Consider the following 25,292-nt stretch of genomic DNA (forward strand, 5'->3'; position numbering starts at 1 on the left):
TAGCATTAGCTTCTATTGAATTTTTTGTTGGTGTAGCAATTTAGCATTAGCTTCTGCTAACTTCCATGTTAATAAAGCGCTTTAGCAATAGCAGAAAGAATGTTTACCACCAGTGCTTTGGGATTAGCGCAACATTTCGGCTAGTTGTGTCCACCCCTGTGTCTGGGGTCATACAGAAGCAGATATTTAGTGGGTAAGAAGCATCCTGTTGATTGGCCAATCATGGTGGATTGCTCCTTTCTGTACCAGAAAAATATGGTTCCCAAACATCCAGAACCAGAAAACTGCAAACAACCATCAGAACAAATAAACTTGGGGCTAATTTGGGCCTGCTGCGGAGCCGTGGATGTGTGGTCACAGTGACGAGGCCGACAATCATGAGACTTTAATACAAGGCTGCGACAAACATTTAAAAACAGAAGCAAGCATGGCAAAAATCGGCAGTGCATTCCTCCGGTTCGGCTGGAGAGTTTCACTTCAAAATGGCGTCCTTCTGCGTTTTACCGGCACAAAAGTACCGCTTAGTTTTCATGGGTTTAGCGGTTCAACCCTCCAGTTCGGCTTCCTGCTCTGCGAATTTCCTCCATCGCTTGTTTTTATGACTCATCAGGTGCAAAATGCAGCGTAAAAACAAAAGAATGACAGTGCAAAGACATTCAGCATCAAAGACTCCAGGAATTAAAAAAACGATAATCCAGCTTCCAGGACTGGAAATAATCCAGGTGATTGTGGAGGAAAAGTTTGGGAATACTGGTGGAGGGACGAGTGTGAGGCCAGCACAGCAATATTTTAATCAGTTGGCGCAATAATGAGGTCAAGAAAAACATAATCATCTCGTATAAAAACAAAATCTTAAAAAAAATTCAATTCAAGCATAAACAAAGCCGATTTCTCAATCCTTTTATTCGCACTAGGCATGGGCTGGCAGAGGAACGTGAAGGTCTACCAAACGTTTAGAGTTAAACTTTATTTTGATGCTTTGTTAGATCAGCCAGATCAGAACATCAATTATGGAAAATCTCTTTTTTTCCCTTATTAAAGACATAGTTTTCAATCCACTTTGGGGTTCCTCAGGGCTCCATTCTTGGCCCATCAGTTGTTTTTAAACTACTCAAGCTTGTACTGGTTAACAGAGACGATAGGAAAAAATAAATCAGACATTTTAACCCCTCGCTGTTAACGTTACTTTAAATTAATAACTCAGCCACTTTTGGTCTTTTTCTCTCTTTACATGTGGGGTTCCTCAGGGGTCTATCCTCAGTCCCAGTAGTTTTTTTAGCTACTTTTACTTAAATATCAAAATGAGATGCAAGAGAAAATGTTCTTGTCTGGATTCTGGTTGGTGCAAAACAAAGATGACCAATTAATGGGTTAGAAATCAAAATAAGAATAAAAGTAAGACATTTTAACCTCCAGCTGGTATTCAACTTCAAACTAAAAACTCCCATTGATTTCTGGTACATGTGTCCATTTACATGTGGAGTTCCTCTGGGCTCCGTCCTCGGTCCCATTTATTTCATGCTCTCATTTGGTTTGATCCACAGTTACTACAAAGCAGTGATTCTTATCTTCTGTACATCATTCAAAAATAAGTGATTCAAATTTCTTAATTATTCCCTAAATTTGTCATAAAATTCTCTAAGAGACTAAACCAGTCAGTCATTTCATTCAGGTGTGTTGGCCCAACAAAAAAATTTATATACTCCATGTTTATGTGATTAGTTTTGAAAACACGGATTGAAAATGCTCTAATTCCCCAAGGTTCCAGAATGTGACAGCTGAGAATATTTTTTCCAGTCATGATTCCATATCTGAAGCTCCGCCCACATGCCAAACCTGACCAGAAGTTTGAAACAGAAAAAAATAATCAGATTTTATTTATTCATTTTTTCCCATTTCAAGTAATTTTTTTAGTTTCAAAATGTATTTGTTTATTTTATTTTATTTTTTTTAAACAAATGTTATGGCCCCAGTGAAGCTCCATAAGGGACAGAACTTTGATCTAGACAACAGCTGAAGGTAAAACTCAATCATTTTCATTTTTAATTAATTGTTAAATTGTGAAAGAAGGAAATTAAATTGGTCTAACAATGAATTAATTACAGTTTCTATGTCATCATGAGAAACTGATTATATATTATTTATTTAGTACAGGGGCTATGGCCCCTCCTGGCCCCCATCTAGAACCGCCAATGGCTGTAATAATCAATGTGTGACAATTAGATTATATTCTACATTTTAACTTTTAATTGATTTTGCAAATGCCAACCCATGCCTAGTTCCGGCCAACGTTTCATGATTTATCCTTCAAACAACCGGAATGTCAAAGTATTCGAGGTCTGACTTTTAAAAAATCAAGTAAGAAGTTTTTCCTCCTGGTTTCCTTCACACATGCAAACGAAAACCTCACAGAAACGAAGTTGGAAAAAAACGTCGAATCACAACATTTAGAAGAGTTCACATAAACACATTCTGCAGAGCCATGATTTGTTTGGACCGTTTGGACATACAGACATATTATCATTATTAATATAATTGGCGAAGGTCACTTTTTTCCAGAGCATTCGATACGGAATAAAAGCTGCTACAGATCAACAGGTGTCTGCTTTACGACGGCAAATCAGGCCGATGTAAAAAAAATTGAAAAAAATTCCACTAAAATATTCAGATAATTTTAGATTAAGCTCAAAAATTTAAGAAAAAAACAGAAAATTCTTTTTTAAAAAGTTGAAAATTTTCGATTTTAAAACTTAGTTTCAAGTTTCTTAAAGCAAATGTTTTACTTTTTGAGCTCCATAATTTTCAAGTTTTCTTCTGGAAAACTTCTGAGATTAATTTCAAAATTTAGGAGGTGTTTTTTTTTTTTTTTTTTAGCAATTTTTGTCACTTTTGAAGCTCAGAAATTTCCAAGACTTTTCTCAAGAAAATTTCTGGCAATAATCTCAAAACATAAGAGTTATTTCTAACAAGTTTTCAGCTTTAGAAACTCAGATTTTTTTCTTTTAGTAAATTTGTAAGATTAAACTAAACATTTCTAATTTTGTTCTAGCAAATTTTCAACTCTATGAAAAATTTCACCAGCAATTTTTCTACTTTTTGACAGTCCGAAATTTCCAAGATTTTCCTTCCAAAAGATTTCTGAATATCTAAATTTCTCATTTTTCTTTTTTTTTTTTTTTTAGCAATTTTCAACTTTTCAAGCTCAGAAATTTCCAGGATTTTTCTAGAAAATTTCAGAGATTAGGTAAATCTCAAAATTTCTGAGTTTTTGGTGTAATTTTTTCTTTCCGTCTGCAACGGCCCCAACACGCCGTCGTTCTTCTTCACCTCCTTCCGAACGAAGAAGGGAAGTTTTTTTTTAAACACCTCAGAAAAACATCCAGAAAGTTTAATACAGCATGAAAACCTGAAACTAAAGAAAGGCCAAGAGAAGCTTTACAGTAAAACAGAAGCTGAAATCAAACATGCACGTACAAAAACTGGAAAAGAAAATAGTTGTGGCACCCTTTTACCTTCATGTTTTGTTGTTTTTCTGTCTGCTATTTATCATCTGCACAGAAGCAGAGAAAGTCCTAACACTGAACTCCGTCACCAACGAGCGAAAGTGTCGGACAGATCAACTGTCCTCCATCGGAGGGGGAAACACAGCCCAGCTGCTTCTTTGTTTTTGTTTTTTCCTTTTTCATTCCCATTTGTCGCTCTGGGAAACCTCTGCGGCAGGAGGCCAGTGGCAGGAGGTCGGCGGGGTCGGAGCGCCGCCGTGAGCTGCGGTCGGAGATGCTGCCGTCCGGCCGTCAGAAGTAAAGCGCCGGTTCGCTGCTGTAGTCGGACAGGGAGGAGCTGTCTGCCGGAGTCAGCTGGACACAAAACGACGTTAAACACCGTTACATGAGGTCAAAGGTCACAGCTGGACTCAACTTCTCCTCATGTTTATTGGAGAAAACCAGAGATTTTAGGTCAGAACTCACTAGAATTTGCTCAAAATTTCACTTAGAGTAGGAAATTAATTGTGATTAATCGATAATTTAAATAACCGTCTGTTAATTTACTAATAGAATAATCGCTAACTGGAATCGATTAATCGCTAACTGTAGTATACAGACTCAAAAATGATCGCTTGGTGAAAAAACAACATATTCAAAGCAGTAATTAAGCCAAAACTATACAAATATGTAAACATTTTGTTCAAATTTACCACATGAATGCTTCGGTTTTGCATTTAAGGCAATAAAATGTTTATTTTTTTATTTTGAGAAGGAACTGAATTGTTCAAGTCTCATGTATTTTTAATATAACAAAGGTTTAAGCAGTTAAATGAAAATGTGTAGCATTAAAAAAATAAAATCAATCGATTAATCGTTTATTTCTTATTTTGATAACTTGGGTCAAATATCATCATAAATGCAAAATCTACATATTTTATTAAAGCTTTACCTTAATTACTGCTCTCAATAAGTTGTTTTGTTTCACCAAATTGACTTTTTTGAGTCTGTATGCTCCAGTTAACGATTAATCAGTTACTAAATTAGTGGATAGCTACTTCAATAATTGATTAATCACGATTAATTTGATGAATCAGTTCAATCCTACATCAAAATCACTGCTATACAAGCATCTAGTTTCAAGATTTTGTTGCATTTAAGGTGGAAAAATGTTTAAAATGATTAAGATCTTATTCTATTTCCACCATAGTATTTTGACATTTTAAACTTATTCACCATCATTATTAACAAAAAAAAAACAATATGTGAGGCTGGAAAACATCTCGGATCCAAACAGTTTTCCTTTCAGCGTTTCTTGGCTCTTACCATGACCTCCTCTGTGACCTGCGGCGAAGTGGGTTCTTCCTGGTAAACTTTGTCTTCTTGTTTGTTTTCCTGCCAGGTGTTGAAGTCCACAGAGTGCTTGGGAATGTAGCTGGAAAGGTCTGAAAACAATTAGGAAAACACATTATTATTTAATTTATTCAACATTTATTCTGTAGTGTTGTTATCCACATAATAATGAAAAAATAATAATTTGCTTGCTGAAACTGAAACCAAATGTAGTTACAGCTTTTCTCCAGTAGGGGGCTCTGGGATCCAACTAATAAATCAGATCTGGTTTGATTTCAGGTTTTACTGCATATTTTCTTTAACTTTTCTACATAAAATGCAACCTAAAATCTTTATATATAACTTAAGATAGTTTTTAGCTCAGGATTGTTCATATTCTTAACACTTTGTGTGAGAAATTCCCATTTTACCAAACAACAAAAGGTTTCTTTTTATAAGAAAATTGGTAAAAAGGAGAAAATTCCACCTCATGGAGATAAAACTATTTAGAAAATGTATTTTATTAAGTGTCACCACTTCAAATAATAAAGTGTATAGAACTGATCCCCCTGTTTCCGCACACCTCACTACTGTCTCATTGTTTTCATTCGATTCCCTGCAGAAGAACTGGTGAAACTTGATTTTTTAAAGATTTTGACAAGCAACTAAAGACTTAAATATATATTTTATATGGACTGTAGGTGACAAACACAAAGTAATTCAGAATTGTCCAATGGAAGGAGGAGGATGCCTGATTGTTAATGTTTTCGTACAATTGGTAATCTGAAAAGTGTGGAGTGCTTATTATATTTTAGTTCATGTTCAGTTAGAATGGACAGAAGGTGTCTGTGAGCATCTATTTTCAAATCTAGCTGCAGAAAGTAAGTCTGGACTTTGACTAGGTCTGAATTGTTCTGTTGGTTTGGTTTTACAGTTTGGTTTTGTTTTGCTTTCATGTCGGGTCTCACCGTTTCCGTTTTCGGAGTGGACCGGCGAGCCGACCAGGCTGGGTCGAGGGATGTGGAAACGTCCCACCATGCTGGGCTGCTCATCCGCTGGCGTCCCGTCCCGCTTGTCGTCCTCGTCCTCCTCGCCGCTGTCCCACACGCTGCTCTCTGACGGATACTCGTAGGTGCTCTGGAGGCTCGACTCGTTGAACGAGATCTTCAGCTGCGAAGAGACGCAGGAAAATATAAACTTTATTTCTTTATGTCCGTCATAAACCTTATCAACAAAAGTAAAAAATGTTCTGTGTCGTGTTGACGGCTTCCGAGACACAGATCAACAACTGCCATAAATCAAATGTAAATAAATCATTTTCTTTAATTCATACATTTTATCTTTATTATTGTTGCATCATTATTACTATACTTTTATTTGACTGAATCATTTTTATATCTTTATATAGCTTAAACTTAAACAAAGCAATAATTAAAACATTTAAAGCAAATAAAACTCTGGATGTGGGAACCAAGTTAGATGCTTAAGATGGAAAACAACATTTTAAAGAAATAAACTGTAAAATAAAATACTTTCCAGTGAGAGATTATGCGTTTTGACTCTGAATGGTGTCAAAGAGTCGAAGGTGTTGATGTTATTGTTGGTTTGTTGCCGTGTGATGCAGATTAGGACAGATTTAGATCAGGGATAGAGTTGGGCAGCCCCAGTTTAACCCACTGCTCTCTATGTTTGTATTGTTTTTATTTCTGGTTGCCATGGCAGTACAAGAGCAGGAAGTGAAACAGCTTAGCTCGCATGTTGCCCCTATGTATCAATAGCACCTTTTATTTTAAACCAGTTGTGGTCATTATGGGACTCTACAAAAGTAAAGTCTTAAACTGGTTTTGAAACCAGCTTCGGTGTCCATTTTTACCCCACTTCCTGCTCATGACTTTACATTTTTCAATTCAACAATATTTCGTTTATGCTAAAGTGAAATTAAATGATTAATAGCTCAATAACCAGGCAGCAGAGACATTAGCGACTATCCTGGATGACAACATGAGTTGCTAGCATAGCAATGCTAATCCACTTCCTTTGCTTTTGTTGTTTCTCTTTGAATCTGTTTGGCTGTACAGTTAGACTATGAAGTAGGGAATAGATCTCTTCATCCATGAAGCATCCTTTTCAACTCCTCTGTGGTTCAAGTATTATTCCAACTTTTGAGATGCTAACTAGATGCTACCAGTTGTAAAAACACACTTTGCTACGGTTATGCATCTTAGTGTCATAAAGTAGAAAAAAGACCAAAAATCCTTCCAGCTGTACAGTATTCAGAACCAGAGCTAATAGAGAATCACATCCAGGTCGAGTACTTTTAAGTAATATTCCACTTGCTTTAAGTAAATAAATAGTAATTACATTTAAAAAGCAGCTCCACTTTAGCTTCAGTCAATAAAACAAGGTCGGTAACAGCAATTTAAGTTAATATTGAGCTGCTTTTTAGCCTTTTCCTGTTCCGCTGCTAACAGTCGCAGTTTGCCTTCTCAGGGCTAGCATTCCGTTACCATAGCTACCTGAACAAGAACATTCCCAAAATAAAATGTCAGGACCTTAACCACTCGAGTAAATACCAACTTTACCTTTACAGTTATCGTTGAGATTTTAAATAGGTGAAAATGGGCAGTTAAAGTCTTAAACAAAATCTTTAACATCGCTTTAAAAGTCTTCGTGCTTCGACGCCATTAAAAAAAATGGATGGCCAACTATAGACTTTCCCAGAGACAACAGACCCACTGAGATCTCTGTCTGGTGGAGCCGTTGTTCAGGCCGGATTACACGGCTCGTCTCGCCTGAATCAGCGGCCGAGACCTGCCAAACAGACGCTTCTTACGGCGCCAGCCTGGAGACAAGCGGGCCCAGACACGGAGCTCCCGCAACGAAGCCACCTGGCCCGCTGAAGCGACGCCAACCTGCGGATACCGAGGCAGCCAGCGCCGGTGGGAAGGGACCGACCGGTGGTTCTGCAGCGTCAGCAGATGATAGAGACTGAGTAATCATGCAGCAATAAGGAAGTGACAGCCTGTCAAGTCATAAAGTGAAAAGACTCGAAGTATCAAACTCTGCTTTGGAAAAAAGAAAAAGAAAAAGTTGTAGATTTCCGCCAAACAAAAGTCAGAAATTTTGAGATTCGCCTTAGAAATTTTCCAGGAAAAATTGTGGAAATTTCAGAGTTTCAAAAGTTGAGAATTTGCTTTAAAAAACTCCAAGAATAATAAAAATATTATTTTTTTATTCATTTACAGTTCAAAATGTTATTTATTGTTGCATTATCTGAAAGTGGATCCATCCATCCATCCATCCATCCATCCATCCATCCATCCATCCATCCATCCACATCATAAAGTTGTTTGCTGTCATTTTGTTTCCTTCCTCGTCTATCACTGACTCGGGCCTCTAAAATCAGAACGGTCCGGTCAAAGCTCGACAGGAAATTGCAGATAGGAAATCAGAAAACATTTTATAACGACTATAAAATAAAAGGAGCGCAACTGAATGTTGCTGAAACCAAACTCCAGTTTATCCCCCGTGTTTCTGAGCCTGAATGTCTCTTTAAGTGAGTTAAGAGTTTTTCTGCTTCATAATCACAACCACAAAAAAAGAAAAAAAAATTTACACCAAGATCCATTTTTAACCAGTGAAGAGCGCAGTTCCTCTTTAGCGGGCGGTTATAGCTCAAGTCGACTCAAAAAGCCCCTCATAGTTTATAAAAAGCCACTTTCAACATGTTCTGACCGCTTGTAGGCGTCACAAACGCGAAACGCTTTTATTTCTTCCTCTGCTGTTGCCATGGAGATCGAACCTTTGCTCTGCGGTGTCCACAGATAGTTTCCTGTTCTAAAAACACAAGGGAATTAGCTCAGGTGTTAAGATTATCGGGCCAGAAAGCTGACCAATCAGAGGAGCCGCTCCACATATTTATAATCCCGTAAAGCCTGTGCAGGCGTGCCAGGGTGCAAAGGTCATTCAGGAGAAGATGAGGCTGCATCACCTGCAGCCTGACCTACATTTGATACCGAAGGAGCTAAATGGTCAAAGTAGCTTCATTTATCATGATTAACCTGGTTAATAACTTTGTTATATTTCACATCCTGGGAGTAATTGTAAGACGGAAGAAAAATGCTGAGTCGAATCAAATAAAAAATCTGAAAAGTGTGGCGTGCATTTGTACTTTCCTAGGACACTCCTTAATAAAATCCAGTGCAAAACAAAACTGAACTTTCTGTCCTACATGCTACGTGTTAACAAGAGTTAGCAATTATCTGAGTAATTGTTAATTAAATGAGTAATCATTGATTTGAGTGTATATATGGATGATGTCACATGCAAAATCCTACCGCCGTCTCCCGCTGGAGGGCAAAAAGTTTCAAACAAACCATCATTGGTTTTAGCTGTTAAGTTGTCAATATAAAGCGCTAAGTCTTAAATGTACACCTGAAATAAGAAAGAAATTGAGATGCAGTGCTTTGCTACTATGATAACTAGATAACAAGGTCAGGAAAAAGTTTAAATTAAGAAAAAAATACCAAGGGAGAGGGAAGTAGGTCAGCTATGCTAGCTTGACTATGACAACCATAACATGTAGATGTGCTGTGGAATTCAGTGTCCTGAACACCAACTCTGACATCATCAGTAGAGCAGGTGTTTATATTAGCTAATCAACCACCTCAGTGTTAGCTCTGCTAATAGCAGGGGTAGCTAATCCACCACAGCGATCACTTATTAATAATCGCAAAATAAACATCAAGCCTGAAAACATAAAACTGTAATGGACTGAATGTTCTGTTCTCTGTGTGGGAAACGTTTGAGTGTTTCTTGGTGTTGAATCCTGAAACATAAAATGGGCTGTTGTCAGTTTCTATGGCAACAAGTTTGTGTGTAGCGTAGTTGACAAAGGGAGAGAAAAAAGTGTTTTTGAGTTGCTCTTTAATGTTTTTCTGCCTTATCTGGAAGTTAACACAGAAAGTTTCCTTTGCGGTGGCGCACTGCACTAAATGAAAAACACCAACAGCTCCAGGTTTTATTTAGTTAACAGAGTCGTCGTACAGCAGCAGCGCAGCGATGGGTAGCAGGTAAAATAATCGTCCTTTTGCCCTCCAGTGTTGAGAACATGACCCAAATTTCTGGATGTAAACAATAACATCCAACAGCTCCATATGGCATCATGTATAATCATTCAATGTGACTGATACGAGCGCATTTACATGTTAGCAACTGGCAACAAATCTAGTTATTATAGACTTTTTCCACCCAATTAGCTGCTTTGTGCTGGTCTACCAATTAAAATGACAATAAAATCCAAATATTTATATTCTATGTGCTCGAAGTGACAAAAGTCACAAATTATTCAAAATTCCCTTTGAAAAAACTTTGTAAAATGTGTCAGCTTCCAGGATATTGACTCATTTCAGCCACTTGAGGAAACAAAGACTTTCTCTGCTAGAGCGGCATTGTTGCTCCGTCTCTGGCTGCCAAAGCCGAGGCCCCATCAATAAATCAGGCTGGACTCGCTTCCTCTTTCACAGTCTTTCACTTTTCTTTTGCTCTGCCCTCGCTGCTCTGCCTCCAAGTCAGTGCGCCAAAACAAAGATGGGATTTTTAACTCTTCACGAGGTCCAGATATTTGTTTTGATGCTGAAAGCCGCTGCAACCAAGGCAGGAGTGGTTTGTCCTCTTTCCTGAGGGCAAATGAAGCGGAGGGAAAAAAAAAGGTCCACCAGCAGATTTAGGAACGCTGTCATTCTGGTTCACCACACGGTGCAGAAACAGGAAGCCGCGGCATCAGGGACGGCCTTCGTTTTATATTTACCAGAAAACCCACAATGCACTGCAGGGTGAAGCTTTAATGCACAACTTTAGGCTGAACTACTGCAAAGATTTGGTTGAGAACAACAATCTGACACACAGAGATACTGACAACAGCCACAAAAATGCTGCTGTTACTCCTCCTGACCTGTAGGTGGTGCTAAACAAAAAGCCTCAAGACCAAGTTAGTGGTAAAGAAATAAATTTAAAAATAAATGTACAATTATGCGCTAACGTGAAAAAATGCGGGGACCTGTTGATTTTGCATTAATTTCTAAAATTGAAAGAATTTTTTTTTTAAAAGGCAGAATTTTGGGTAAATATAAATCAAAATGGAGAGATTAACGTCAGAAATCAGAAAAAAGTCAGAATTCTGCAAAAAAAGTCAATCTGTGGAAAAAAAGTTCAAAATTCAGAGAAGAAAAAGTCAGAATTCCAAGATAAAGAATCTTGAGGAAAACATCTGAATTCTGTGAAAAACAGTAAAAATTCTGCGAAAAAAAAGTGCTTGTTTCGCAGAATCCTTTTTTTCCAGTGGCACTAATCCTCTTCCATAGATACTGTACTTTTGTATGGTTGCACCAATAAATAGGCTCACAATTTCTTAATTATAAGAGATTGGTGATCGATCAACATTTACATGAAAAAATGAATCATTTACCTCTGGAATATATTCAGCAGCTGCTCAGACAAAAGAAAAAATGGCATCAGGCATTTTGGAGAAACTGCAGTCGGTTCACCTCTAGTTTCTTAATATTTCTCCATCTTTACCAGAGTTTGCATTTCATAGGATCTTTTTCACACCAGAACTTCACATCATCTAAAAATCTTTAGCTTCCTTTAGTTTTCCCCAGTTGAAATGAAAAAGCGCAGACAGAGGACAGAAAGACGGAGTAAACGCTGTGGAGGAGATTATGTCTCCATCAGTGTCCTGATGAGCGGCTGCCAGGAATTTCTTTCCAGGCCAAGCGGCATGAATGTCCCCGTTTGGTGGAGCGTGCTTCCTGCACAGAGCTCCGACTGCGCCTGAAGTTTAACAACCTCACTGAAGCTGCGCCACAGTCAAACCGCCGCGGCGCATTGAAGGCGCTGCAGCTGCAGATTTCTCAGAGTTAAACCGAATCTCTGGATCCGTTTCCACCAGCAGAGCGTCCAGGCTGAGCAGGTGCCTGATTAGAGCTAATCTCCAGCAGGCAGATAATATTAGACCATGATGATCAGGCTGCAGAGCGTCAGCTGCATCACAGCCTCAAGGCAAAGCTGCATGCTGCAGCGGCGCAGCGTCAACCTGAGCAACAGGCAACGCGCTCAAAAATCTGCTTGTTTTTTCTAGAAAATTTCTGAAATTAATCTCAAAATTTATTTTTTTCCTCAACTTTTCAACTATGGTAGCTCAGGAATTACCATATGTTTTCTAGAAATCCAAAAATTTCAGAATTTTTTTCTTGCAGATTTTTTATTTTTGGAGCTCAAAGTTTCCTTCATCTCAAAATGCATCATAAACTCAAAACACACACAGCCAGTTTTTAGTTTGTTTTGTTTATAAAACCACTGAGGTGACTGAACGACTCCACCCTGGTGGAGGAGCGGATCAAACAAACAGCTGAACTTCTGACCACCAAATGGAGTCAATATTCCAGTTCAGTGTAAATGTTTCTGTTTCATGTGATTTTAAATCTCAGATTCGTTTCTATCAAACCACCGTAGGCGGACGCTGCTGGAAGCGTGTTTACTCTGTCGGTGTGACTCAGGGAGATAATAGTTCGCCCTTTAGCCTCCTGTGAGTGAGTGTGTGCCTGGCTCCAGCGTTGGATTATCCCTGATAAGAGCCAGAATAAAAAGCAGGTGGATTTCTGAGAGCGTTCCTGCAGGTGAACCAGGTGTGTAAGGCGACACTGGCAGGGTGGAGATCCAAACCAATCAGACGGTCCACTCCCAACACACACAACCACCATTCATTGTTGGTGCGTTTAATGGCAGACTGAAAAAGTTGGAGGTTTAGGCGTGTCTGCAAAAGTCAGAATGGAGACAAAAGGAAGGTCAGAATGACAGGATGAACGGTGGGAAAATCATTCTGAGGAGAGAAACCGACTGGATGTCAGTCCTGATGGGAAACACTGGAGAGGAACCAGGAAGAGCTTAAAGACAAACTGGTGACGGTTTAATCTGCAACACCAACAAGTCAAAGGCAGCAGAGAAATAAAACTGGTTACAGTTTGTTTACTGGCCACTTTAATTCATTTTAGACCATTTAGAAATATAACAAAGGTTTCCTATGTGTTTATCACAATATGATGTTAATAAATCAGTCATTAAATATGGATGATGGATGGATGGATGGATGGATGGATGGATGGATGGATGGATGGATGAATGGATGGATTTTCTTTTTTTTATGTAACTGTACTGCATACTATAATTTTAAGTGGTTAAATAAAAAATCTGCAGAACATGCCAAATTTTATTAATTTTTTTAAAGTTAATATTAATCTTAATCGATAGAATACTCGATTACTCAATTAACTGTTAGCTGTTGCTTTGTTTTGGGACAGTAAGTCATATTTCTAAGCTGTCTACTCTATTATAAACGCTTTTCGTTTTAAAATGATAAATTACAGAAACCTGCAGCAACCGCACTGACGTCAAAACACGTCTAGTAAAGAGAGAGAGAGAGAGAGAGAGAGAAAGAGACAGAGAAAGAGAGAGAGACAGAAAGAGAGAGAGAGAGAAGGAGAGACAGAGAGAAAGAGAAAGAGAGAGAGAGAAAGACAAAGAGAGGGAGAGAGAGAGAAAGAGAGAGAAAGACAAAGAGAGGGAGAGAGAGAGAAAGAGAGAGAGAGTCCTTCTTATCCTGGAATCCTAATGACGGGATAGAATGGCCGCCGCTGGCGTTGCCATGGTGACAGGCGCCATGGATATGAGACGGAGGGAAACGATAGAGAGGAAGAAAAGAGAGGAAGAGGAGAGAGCTGAAACAAACGAGCAGAGGTTTGGGCGAAACAAACGGGAAAAAAACAAACAACCCGGAACCGCCGAAGACAAAAACCCGAGGAAGACAGAGCTCTACGCTTTTTGACGTGCTGCTGACGTCACGCCGGGCGCGTGGGACAGCGACACGCGCGCCCGGCGTTTCATGTGGACTCTGCTTCTGCCAGATTATTTGAATGACATTTGCATCCGAGGTACAAAACGTACCACATCAAACCCGCAGCGGAGAAACAGCTGAGTTTGTATTATTTTAAAATCCTTAAAGAAGCTAAAAAAAGGAACAATCCGGGGTAGATGGGTTGAAAGAAACAGAAGAGGTCTCACTCTGATTCTTTTTTAAATAATAAAACCCGCCCCGTCTGATGGCGTCCGCTTCAGCTCCTTACTCCTAAACACACACACTCTGAATTAAACATGACGATGATAGTGGGGCTTTACTGGCTGAATCCTAATTACACCGACTCTGCTGGCTGCAGCCCCAGGGCCGTGTGGGAAAACTAGCATTCACACACACACATTTACATGTTTCGGTGTGAGCCACAGAGTGTGTGTCATAGTTAAAGAGAACGACACGTAAGTCTCTCTTATTTGAAAACCAAATCTACCCCACAAACTGAGAAAAATAGAAATAGAAGCAGCACTTCTCAGATGTGAGAGTCATTTATTGTAAATATAGCAAAGTTTGTTTATGACGGCGAATATGGTAGATAGAAAAAGTACACTTCCTAGAAAAAACTCAAGAAATGTTAGATTAAAGCTGAAGTACACAACTTTTCCATATTTGTTGAAACTGTCACACAATGATGACAATATAACATGAGACACATAATCTGTGAAAGGATCCATCTCCCCCCTGAGCTACTATTGCTATCTGAAGAAATAGCAATGTGGCCACTGCTCCAACCAAAAACAACCAATCAGAGCCAAGAGGAGGGTCTTGGCTCTGATAGGTGCTGTCAGTCACTTCATAGCTGCTAAATGTGCTACCGGCAGTGAAACAACTTACCTACAAGAAAACCATTTAACAGCCGTCATTGACAGCCACGCTAACTAGCCTTAGCATTCACAAAAAGCTATGCTAGATGCAGCGTAGCCACAGTGGGGAGGATGAGCTAACACTCGCCTTCTGGCTTTGATTGATTGTTCCTAATTAGCACTGGGACAAGACAGAAGAGGTAGATTTTTCGCAGATTCTCATATCATTCTATCACAACGCAACAGTTTCAACAAATCTCTGAAAATATTATAAAAGTTACATACTGAGCTTTATCTCAGAAAACTCGGAAATGTCTGAGTTCAAAACGGTGAAAATTTGAGCGGAAAAAAACTACATTTTTAGATTATTCTCAGAAAACAACTTGGGAATTTTTGAGTTTTAAAGTGAAAATTTTCGACTTTTGAAACTCAGAAATTGTTGAAAAATTAATTTTTTTTTACTTTATTCACTCATAAAATTTTGTTTTTTACATAAAAAACTTCTGAACTTAATCTCAAAATTTCCAAGTTCCCCCTGATGTTTCAGTTGGAAACTCAAACACTGGATTTTACCGATCCGTGAACGCACCATGCTAGCTCTGTTGTTAGTCACACTAACAACAGAGCTCGTTGAGACAAAAATCAAAGTTTCCATCGTTTGAAGTCAAAAGGAGAAAAACAGAAATGTAAATCCATTTTCATTTCTCTTCTTTTTGTGTTGTTTCCTTCAGTGGTTCTTGGAGCAGCGCCACCACAGGTGAGGAGGGGAACTGGTTGTTCAAAGTGTTTGGTTGGTTTGACTCAGTGCAGTGTGAACAGCAGCAGCTGAAAAAGTAGCCAATGTTTCAATTCGACTCCAGTCTACCAAACTATCTAAAACATTATTTGCACACCAGAGGAGAGAATATATTTGGCATTAACAACCTCACACCAGCTGTGAAACGTCATGGTTTGGAGAAAAATCCACCATGAATTCAACCGTTAATCAGACAGTGTTGGATCCTGAACTGATAAACTGGAAACCTTACCGTCTTAGAAGGTTAAACTATAACTCAAATACACCAATAAATCCGTTATCTCAATAAACTTTACGGAAGGTGGGATGATGGGAAAGGGATTTAAATAGCAGTCCACCAGATCAATAATGACGACACACGTCTTCATAATCCGTTTACGCGACTCCGGTTCTGACTCTGAAAGGACAAGGCGGCGCGGTGGCAGGTTTCAGGAAGCGTAAGGGAGGAGAGAGCAGAGATGGGGAATGTCTGCCGGGCGGTAAATAATTAAACACAATGGACTTTCTCACCTGTAGCCCAGACGCACAATGTAAATGTAGGAGCGTGCCCTTTCATTGGCCTTCCTGTGTTACAGGGAGCTCTTAACCATTCGGGGTATATTTAAACCTCCAGGATGGACGAAAAGCAAAGCAAAAATCCATAAACTGCATCTAAAATTCAGGAAAATGCAAGTATGACAGATAAAACAGGAAGAGGAATGGTCTGAATGCCTTCTGGCCTGTTTTTCTACCAACACTTCACAGATTTGGTGGCAGCTGAAGCACATCTCCACTCAAAGCTGTGCTTTAGTGTAACGTTTCAAAAACAAACTGCATCAAGGTCCTCCTGGAACCGGGCCGAGGTGGTGGGAACTCTGGATTCCTCGATTCCCTGGAGAACAACTTCGACTAAAGCAAACCTGAAACCACATTTCCAAGGATCCCAAAGTGTCTTGTGGTTGGTCACTTCTTGACAGCTGGAGGTTTCAGTCCAACTCAAACAGCCTCCCTGTACCGAGAACATGTGGATGGCTTTTCTGCTTAAAAAATAATCCTTACTTCACATCTAATGCCAGAAATCATTGGGAAACTCAGTGCCAGAGAACCAACAGATGGTAACTAATGACTCCTGAAGCCATTTTAATGTGGAGTAAAAGACAATTGGCCTGTTGAACAATCAACAATAAAGCCAATTTGCTTTATAAAAGGTTTGAAAAACTGGACAGTGTTGAAGTCAAACCACTCAATCCAAGGTTTGGTTTAGACCGAAGCCAGGAGAGAAGAAAAACCAAGACAGGGCGATAAATCGTTTATCGATTCATCAAATACTTGGTTTTTTAAGATTCAGTTTTTGGAAAATCTGGATTTTTCTTCACCAGTGGCTCATTGGGTTTCCATAGTTCAGCCATGTCTTCACGCCCAAAGCCGCCATCTTGTTTTACAGCTTCTATTTATCTGGACTTTGAATTCAGGTCAACTCTGTGGTGGAGTATTAGGGCCAAGCTAAGACTTTATTTTTAATTACAAGAATAAAATCATGAGATTAGTAGAATGAAATAGTAATTTTATGTGAACAGCATGAAAAATAAAAAATGAGGAATGTTAAAAATCCTTTGAAGTTATACCTTGGTATAATACTTAATAACTATTAGAAAAACCCACTTTTAATACATCAGCATCAAATTATTATCAGTAGCAGGAACTTGAGGCTATCATACAAATTACTGCATCTGCTTTGAAGGAAGAACTACAGAAACTTAACTTTGTCATTTTAAGATGATTTTCTGGTAAAATTACATCTTTTCTTACCGATGTTATGACTGTGTTCTTGTAATTGAACTCAAAGTTTGGCTCCAACACTCCATTATATAATCAACAGAGGAGATGATTGGAATAGGAAACAATTTAATAATTGATAAAAATTGGATCTTGTATGAAAAACATGGATTTTAGGGAAGCGAGACAAAAATGAATGTTCTGCAGAACAATTGCAGCTCAACAATGGACAGCGTCAGCAGTAATAATAATTATCTATCAAAAATAACGAGATTATGCCAAACAAATTGACATTTTGCTCCAAATCTTGGTTCAATACGACTGTACTGGGTATTTCTGCGCCATCAGAACATCATGACTACAAAAGAACAAAGTGATCTGCAGTAAAAGCAGCTTCCCATAAAGTCACATTTATATGTAGCCCTGTTGTTCGGAGTGTTTACATATCCAAATGCTGCTTTTTGTGTTGTGAGGTTGTCCAGCTGTGAGTCAAATCAAAGAACAACGGCTTGGTTTTCCAAGCGGTTCAGAGACGCTGATCCCAGCGTCTGCATCCAAATGTCGATGTAAAAGAACCGCAGAGTTTGGAAGTTTTGGTCGGAGGTTCGAGGACGAGTTTCGGATCCGTGTGAAGAAGAGCGGCTGCATTTGTTTAACGCCTGAGTCACGTTGAGGTGAATGGGGGAGAAAAGGTCAAGTTGAAGATGTGGAGAAAGTCAAAATAAATTATTTTTTTATTAATCAAACCCTGAAAAAACTTTAAGATTATTCATAAAGTTTAAAAATATTTTAAAAAACAGAAAATCTGAGTCACAATTAAAGAAATCTCAACAACTCAAAATGCAAAATAAATGTAACTGGAAGTTTTAGTATTTTTTTATTGACGTATAAAATTGCCAATCTGACTGAGTTTGACCTATTTTGCAAAGAATGGCCAGAAAACTAAAAACACCAGGGCTGAAATGATTAATCAAGTTAATAATGATTAATCAAATTAATCTATTATTTAAATAATTGTCAACTGATTTAGGAATAAATTAGTTGTTAAGCGAGTATGCACTCAAAAAGGCCATTTAATTGATTATTGAAATAATAATCAACTAATTCAGTAATCGATTAATCATTAGCTGAAGCATACAGACTCTTAAAAAAGCCACTTGGTGAAAAAAATAACATATTCAGAGCAGTAATTAAGCCAAAACTGTACTAAAAATGTTTACATTTTGCATTTAAGATAAAAAAAAACACCTTCATCTGTAAATGTTTTAGCCAAAACTCCTAAAGTGGTGTAGCGTTAGCATCATTTGGTTCAAATTCACTAAAGGAATGATACAGTTTTGGATTTTTGGGATATAAAATGTTGCTCTTATTTAAAAGAAAAGCTTTATTTCATTGTTTATTTGCATATTTTGATGCATTTCTAATGTCTAGAAAGGTTTACGTGGTCAAATAAAAAAATCTGTAGAATGTCTAATTTTTTATATAGTCGATTAATCGATTAATCGTTAACTGAAGTAGAGACTCAAAAAAGGTTATATGGTGAAAAAAATAATGTAATTATTTGTTTATTTGCACTTTTCAGTGTGTTTCTAAAATAATGTAAAAAGGCTTACATGGTTAAATAAAAAATCTGTAGAATGACATTTTTTAAATTTGATTAATCGATTAATCGATGCCACACTTATCAGATTTTTAATTGCAAAACACCTTAAAAGTGAAACAAATTGGCCATCACTCCAAAAACAGTAATCTAAATGAATCAACAGAGCAAAACTCTGGTAAGAGTGACAGAAATCTGGTTCCATCTTCCTTCTCCCGTTATAACCAGCAGTTAGAGGGAAGAGAAACTTCAAAAACAAACTCTGCCGCCTCCACGACTCTCTGCAGCCACATCTATCACTTCCAAGAGGCTCTGCCGTCTTCCATTAAACCGGCAGGAAATCCAGGCTCTCTGCTAAGCGGAAGTCAATCCCAGTCTGTGTTTAACCCAAAAACTCAGAGCGATTTTATGCAAATGGAGGAGTGACGTGGAACAAGAAGCTGCTCTTGACCTACATACTGAAGCTCCGACAGAGGCTTTTCCTCCAAACGGTCCAATGGAAACACCAGGAATCAGGCTGGGAGGAAGGAGAGGAGTCAAGTTTCTGATGGGAACGGGGCTTAAGCCAAGCTCCTCGTTTAAAAAAGTTTTATATGTTCAGGGAGAAAAAATCCTCAAAACCGGGCCAGAACTCTGAGGTGCGGCCGCTCTGGTTTTACACAGAGAGAGAAAAACCTCAGAAATGATCCGGGCCGGGCCCAAACCTCCAGGCTGCTCCAAAACGAGCAAAAACACGACCAGGATGAGCAGAAAGATGCTGCTGCTGCTGCTGCTGCTGCTGAGGCATCTTCAGCTGCAGCAGCAACGATGAAACAGCAAAGAAACCAGACAGAAGGTCACAGAGTGAGAGGCTGAAGATTCACAGGCTGATGGCTTTTAACGGGTCTGATCATCTAAATATTAAATAAAAAAAGATTTAACTGATGAGCTGATTTAAAAAAATACATCAAAACAGTCAATAAAAATAACATTTAAAAATTTATTTATTAAAAAAAAAAAGTTTGGTTGATATAATGATTTAAAAAATTAAACATAATACAAAAATATTTAAATTAAGAAAGAAAAGTTTAGTTCATCTATTTAAAAATTAATATTAAAAAAGTTATGTTGATGTGTTGATTTAAAAAAATATAAAAAATATTTAATGTAAAAGTTTGGTTGATTTGTTCAGTAAAAAATAAAAATTAAAAGCATAACAAATAAAGTTCTGTTCACGTCGACTTAAAAATTAAAGAATTTCATGAAATTTATATAAAAATTTTATTCTTGATTAATTTTAAAAAGTATTCTGCTGATTTGTTGACTTAAATATAAATAAAAAATATATATAATAAATAAAAATAATCTAGAAAATATATTAAATTAATTTTTGTAAAAATAATTTGCTGATCTGTTTATTAAAAAAGAATAAAAATTAAATAAATAAAAGTACTAAATATAAATAAAATATAAAACAACATATTTTACTTAAACTTTTTGTGCATCTATTGATTAAAAAAATAAAATCCAAAAATATTTTTTAAAAGGTTTTGTTAGTTAAAGGTACTCACATCTTTTGGACTTTAACAACTTTAACACCTAATACAACCAAAAACTGAAATGAATTTAAAAGGTTTATAGAAACATGGTGGTGGCAGCATCATGCTGTGGTTTTTGAGCAGGAACAGAAAGATAAGGTTAAAGGGGAAACCCAGAAGAATCCTCCGTCCAGCAGCATTTATGTGACTTTAAACTCCTCACAGCTTAAGTTTGAAATGTGAAAACATTCTGTGCGTCTACAGGAAAGACGAGGTTTATGGTGCAACCGCAGCGTCAAATAAAAGCAGACAGGAAACAAAGCTTCGCATGCAGCTCTCAATCTGACATCAGCCCTGCAGCGGCTCGCAAAATTAATTAGCAACACTCCCTGATATTTAATTAATCCCAAAAGCACGTGAGTCAGAAACGATTAGCCTGGAGCAGGGAGGAATCAGAGCCGTGATTTTTAAAGAAAAACCTAAATATGCTTCATGATTTAATTAAAAAATATAGAAAAATGCCTCAGGAGTAAACAGGCTGCTCTTTAGGAAGCAGGAAACAGAGATGGGATTGGTCAGTTAACGGAGCCACTTGAAACAGTAACACACACACACATACACACACACACACACACAAGAAACAAAAACAATAAAACAAAAAGAGTAGAAAAGCACAGCGAGTTGCTCCAAACGGCTGTGTAAACACACACTGCTAATCCACTCAGGCATAAAGAGCAGCAGCAAACCCAGAGATTGGACGCAAGAGATTTAGATCCACACACACGCACACACACACACACACACACACACACACACGCACACACACACACACACACACACACACACACACACACACACACACACACACACACACACACACACACACACACACACACTACACAGCTTGGCTGGACAGACAGGTGCAAAACTCCTGTGTGACGTCACACTTCCTAGTTTAGATCAGAGGAAGGTCCAGACTCAGGGAATAGAAATACTTTTTCATTCTGCAAAAAGTTAAAAAATCTACTGATTTCCTGTGTTTCCTTCAAGGTCTGATCTGTACGGAAGACCATTAGTGCCACTGAGGAAAAGAAAAAGAATTCTGACTTTAATATCTGTGAGATTGAAGTCAGGATTAAATTTTTTCTTCATAGTTTTGACTTTCTTCTCGTAATTCTGAAAAATTAAGTCAGAATTCTTTACATTTCTGAAAAAGTCGGAATTCTGAGGAAAAAAAGTCAAAATTCTTTATTTGCTTTGAGAAAGTAAGAATTCTGAAAGAGCAAGTCAAGATGCTCAGAAAAAAGTTGAATTCCCCCCCCCCCCAGAAAATCCTGAAATATGTTCAGAAGAAAAACATAGGTATAACCTTTTTAAAAGGTTATACCTGACAAGTCGAAAATTTGCAAGAAAAAACAAGCAGACCATTTTCGATGTTTTGGAAGATTAACAAAAGTCCAAAATTTTTGATTTAACTCAAAAATTCCTATGTTTTTGTCATTGTTTTATCCTCAAAACGTCTGAGATTAATCTAAAAATTTCTGAGATTTTTAGCAGAAATGTACTCCTCTCTTTTTCTACCCAAAACAGCTCTAATGTAAATATTGATGGTGTTTCTGTTTTGGTAATATTTTGCTTCCCTACATCAGAAAACCAGCGGAGTTCCTCTCACCTTCTTGCCCACCGAGCCGGTCTTGGACAGGCAGGACTTGGCCAGGCTCAGGTATCCTCCGATGACCTGGATCTCCTCCACAGCAGGGTAGCGTTTCTTCAGCAGGCTGCCCAGCTGGGCGTACTGGGGCTGCGGGGGAGTGGACCCCGGCGGGGCCTCAGCCGGAGCCTCCTGCTGGGGCTCCGGTGGGCTCTTCTGGGGGTCCGCCGATCGCTTAGGCACCACGGTGAAGGTGTTGCCCTTTTTCCTCTGCACCATGGGGCTGGGGACCGGGACGCGCTGCGGGGGCTCCACCTCAATGTCGTCAATGTTTGTGACCGGCAGTTTGTCCACGGGGGGTTGCTTCGGAGTTGGAGAGACTGGTGAGGCTGGTGAGGTCACAACCGGTGGAGAGGAAGGAGAAGGAGGTACTTCCGGTTCCTTCTTCTTCTCCACTTTCTCTTCTTTCTTCTTCATTGGGGAGTGGGGGGGTGTTGGCACTCCTGGCAAGGGCGAGGACTTGGTCGGACTTGGTGGTCCGGGGCTGATGGCCGCAGTCGAGTCTTGTAAGTTTCGCTTGGGGACCACCGTGAAGGAGTTCTTGGACTGCAGACGGAGGTTTGCGAGGGCCCGAGCCTGGATGTCCCCGTCTGGGATCTGGTCGATGTCCGGCTTCGGGGAGGGACGGATCTCAAACTCAGACGACGCACGTAAGACCTTCGAAGAGACGGGCAGTGAGGAGGACTCGGCACGGGCACGGCGGGTCTCCGGAGAACATGGCACCTTGGGTTTGGGGGGCACCTCCGAGGCCTCCCAGTCGCGCTCCCTGGTGGGCTTGCTTTGCCCTCTGTCTGGCTCGTCTTTGGGGACAACGCCCCCTTCAAACCTCTGCCGGAAGGACGACACAGGCTGGGGTGAGCCCGGGTGGTGCTCCGGCTGTGGCTTTGCTTTGGAAGTCCAAGGAGTCTGGAAGACGGGTGATGTTGGCTGGCTGCTGACGCTCGGACTTGGCCTGGGCTTTGGCACCAGATCTGGCTGTGGCTTGGCCCAATGTCTTGGCCTGGCACTGGCACTACAATCCAGGTCCAGAAGGTTCTCCGTGCTGTGCGACTTCTTCTGAAGCTTCCCGTAGTTGCAGTCGAACTTCTGGAGGATCCGGCTGACCCTGCCTTGGCCCTCCCCGGTGTCTCGGGGGCTATCGGGGTCAGGGCGGCCCAGGGTGCTGAGGTTCTCCTCACTCCGGCTTAGCGTGGTGTCGTAGATGACCACCTCCTTGGCTCTGATCTCCGTCACGGCGCTGCCTCTCCGGTCCAGAAGGTCGTTCAGTGAGCTGTAGGTGTCCACCCCGTTCTGCTGCCAGCTTTTACTCTCTCCGGCCTCCGGGAAGTAGTCCGGATCCGACTCTATGATGATGATGTTCTCGGCCCGGATGGTCCGGATCCCGGGGACGCTCCCGTACAGCTCCAGGATGTGCTGGACCGGGCGGGTGGCGTTCTCCCGGTCCTGCCGCTTCCGGCGCTCCTTCTCCAGCTTGATGAACGGGTTCTCCTCCAGCGGACCCAGACTCTCCTGGAGCACCAGGCTCTCCCTCGGTGCCGTCCTCTCCGCTGCCGCCGCTCGGGGCTCTTTGTTGTTGGCGAAATGTTGGCTGGCCGTGGTGATGGTGTAGTTCCGCCCGGACACGCCGCTCGCCCCTCCGTCTCTCCTCGCACTACCACCGCCGTTACCGTTCACATTCCCCGCTACATCCCCGTTGACGTGATGCGACCCCGCAGCGCCGCCGGGGCTCGTCTCCGGGGCCGGGTTCCCCGCGGAAACGCCGCCCTTTGCCTTCCGTCTCTCCAGGATTTCTCGCTTCCAGGCCGGCATCCTCGGACTCTCTTGGCCGGAGTCTTGGCGGAGGACGTGGATGTCTCCCCCGCCGGACATTGTGCGCGTTTGGTGGTGAAGAAAACGGGGGAACTCCGAGGCGGACTCGCCGCGGTCCGGTGCGGCGCTATGAAGGCTGTTATCCGGCTGTGACCGTACCTGCAGCACCGACCAGCGGACACACAAACATCCCTTCCTCCGCCGCTTTTCTCGCTCTCTGCCTGCTTACTGTTTAGCTCCCTTTCTCCTCACATCCCTTGAAAGAGGCCACGCCTCCTCCAGACGCTGATTGGTCGACTGCAGTTCACGACACGCCTACTTCCTGAATATAACCACGCCCCTTTCCATTGTTACCGACGCAAGGAAGAACTGTCCATCAAAACAGTATTAAATTCTATATATATTTTAAATACACTTATCGAGCTAACAGTAAACAAACAGTAATATTTTTTTACAATACATTTTATGTGGAAACCATATAAAATAATTTCATAACAAATATTTATTCTAGACAAAATTTTTATTTCTAAAAAGAAAATGAATGAAGCTTAAAATAGAAAGAAAACAAACAAAAAAATTTATTTCTCAAAACTGAGTAAACAGAAAGACATTTCAGTTGAATCAAAAAAGTGAATTATTTCCATAATAACAGAATATATAGTTATTTAAGAAATCATGATAAATGTAATATTTTTATATGTAACAGAATGAAACTTAAAGTAGACACAATTATTTAAGAACTTGTTTTCTGAATTATTTTAAAACTCCTTATATGTCTGTATTAATAAACTGGAACATCATTTTTAAAAAGTGGATTTATTTCAGTATATCATTAAAAACTAGTAGTTACCAACATTTAAAAATGACAAACAAAATGTAATAAAAAATACTGTACTAAATATAATTGTTACCTACAACTTTACATATGTCATGTAAAGTTGACATATATAAAGTAGGACAATAAGAATGAACTTCATATGTAAGAATTTAATTAATTATTTAACAATATATTCTTTGACTTATTTTAAGTCATTAGGAAGTCGAAAATCATTTCAAAAAATGAGTTTATTTCAGCAATTACATTAAAACTAGAAGAAAAAAAATAAAAAGAAATGCTAAATTAAAAAAATAAAATGTTTTTAAAGTGTATAATATAGAATACAGATGAATGAATTTCACAAATATTATTTCTATAATGCCATATTATGGCCACAATCACAAGTTGACAGCACTAAGACTGAGCTTATTAAGGTAAAGTTGAGTGGAAGGAAAAACTCACAATAATTAACTAACTTCTAAAGTGCATAATTTGTTAAATATATCCATCATATGTCAAAAGGATATTAAAGCTTTTATTTTATTATTTCATAACTGTTTGTTGACACTTTTCTTTAAGCATCAAAGTCAGTGGGCGGGGCTAAAACTTCTACACACACACCGATTGGTCAGATATTATTTTTAAAAAGTAATAAATATATTCAATGAATAAAAACATAAATTATATTTTGTGATGAAAACATGC

General features: G+C 39.4%; 1 protein-coding gene across 1 annotated transcript; it reads right to left on the minus strand.

Annotated features, from left to right (window-relative positions):
• Positions 1-370: 370 nt before the first annotated feature.
• tprn (taperin) lies at positions 371-24,381 on the minus strand. The gene is made up of 4 exons (XM_014991686.2): positions 21,923-24,381; positions 5,783-5,984; positions 4,809-4,927; positions 371-3,857 (listed from the first exon to the last, which is right to left on the minus strand). Exons 1-4 carry the CDS (start codon positions 23,828-23,830, stop codon positions 3,795-3,797), a joined length of 2,292 nt encoding a protein of 763 aa, XP_014847172.2. The 5' UTR covers positions 23,831-24,381; the 3' UTR covers positions 371-3,794.
• Between the last annotated feature and the right edge of the window lie 911 nt (positions 24,382-25,292).

This window comes from Poecilia mexicana, unplaced genomic scaffold (genome assembly GCF_051168715.1).
Source record: "Poecilia mexicana isolate PSO_F unplaced genomic scaffold, ASM5116871v1 scaffold_12, whole genome shotgun sequence".
Lineage (NCBI taxonomy): Eukaryota > Metazoa > Chordata > Actinopteri > Cyprinodontiformes > Poeciliidae > Poecilia > Poecilia mexicana.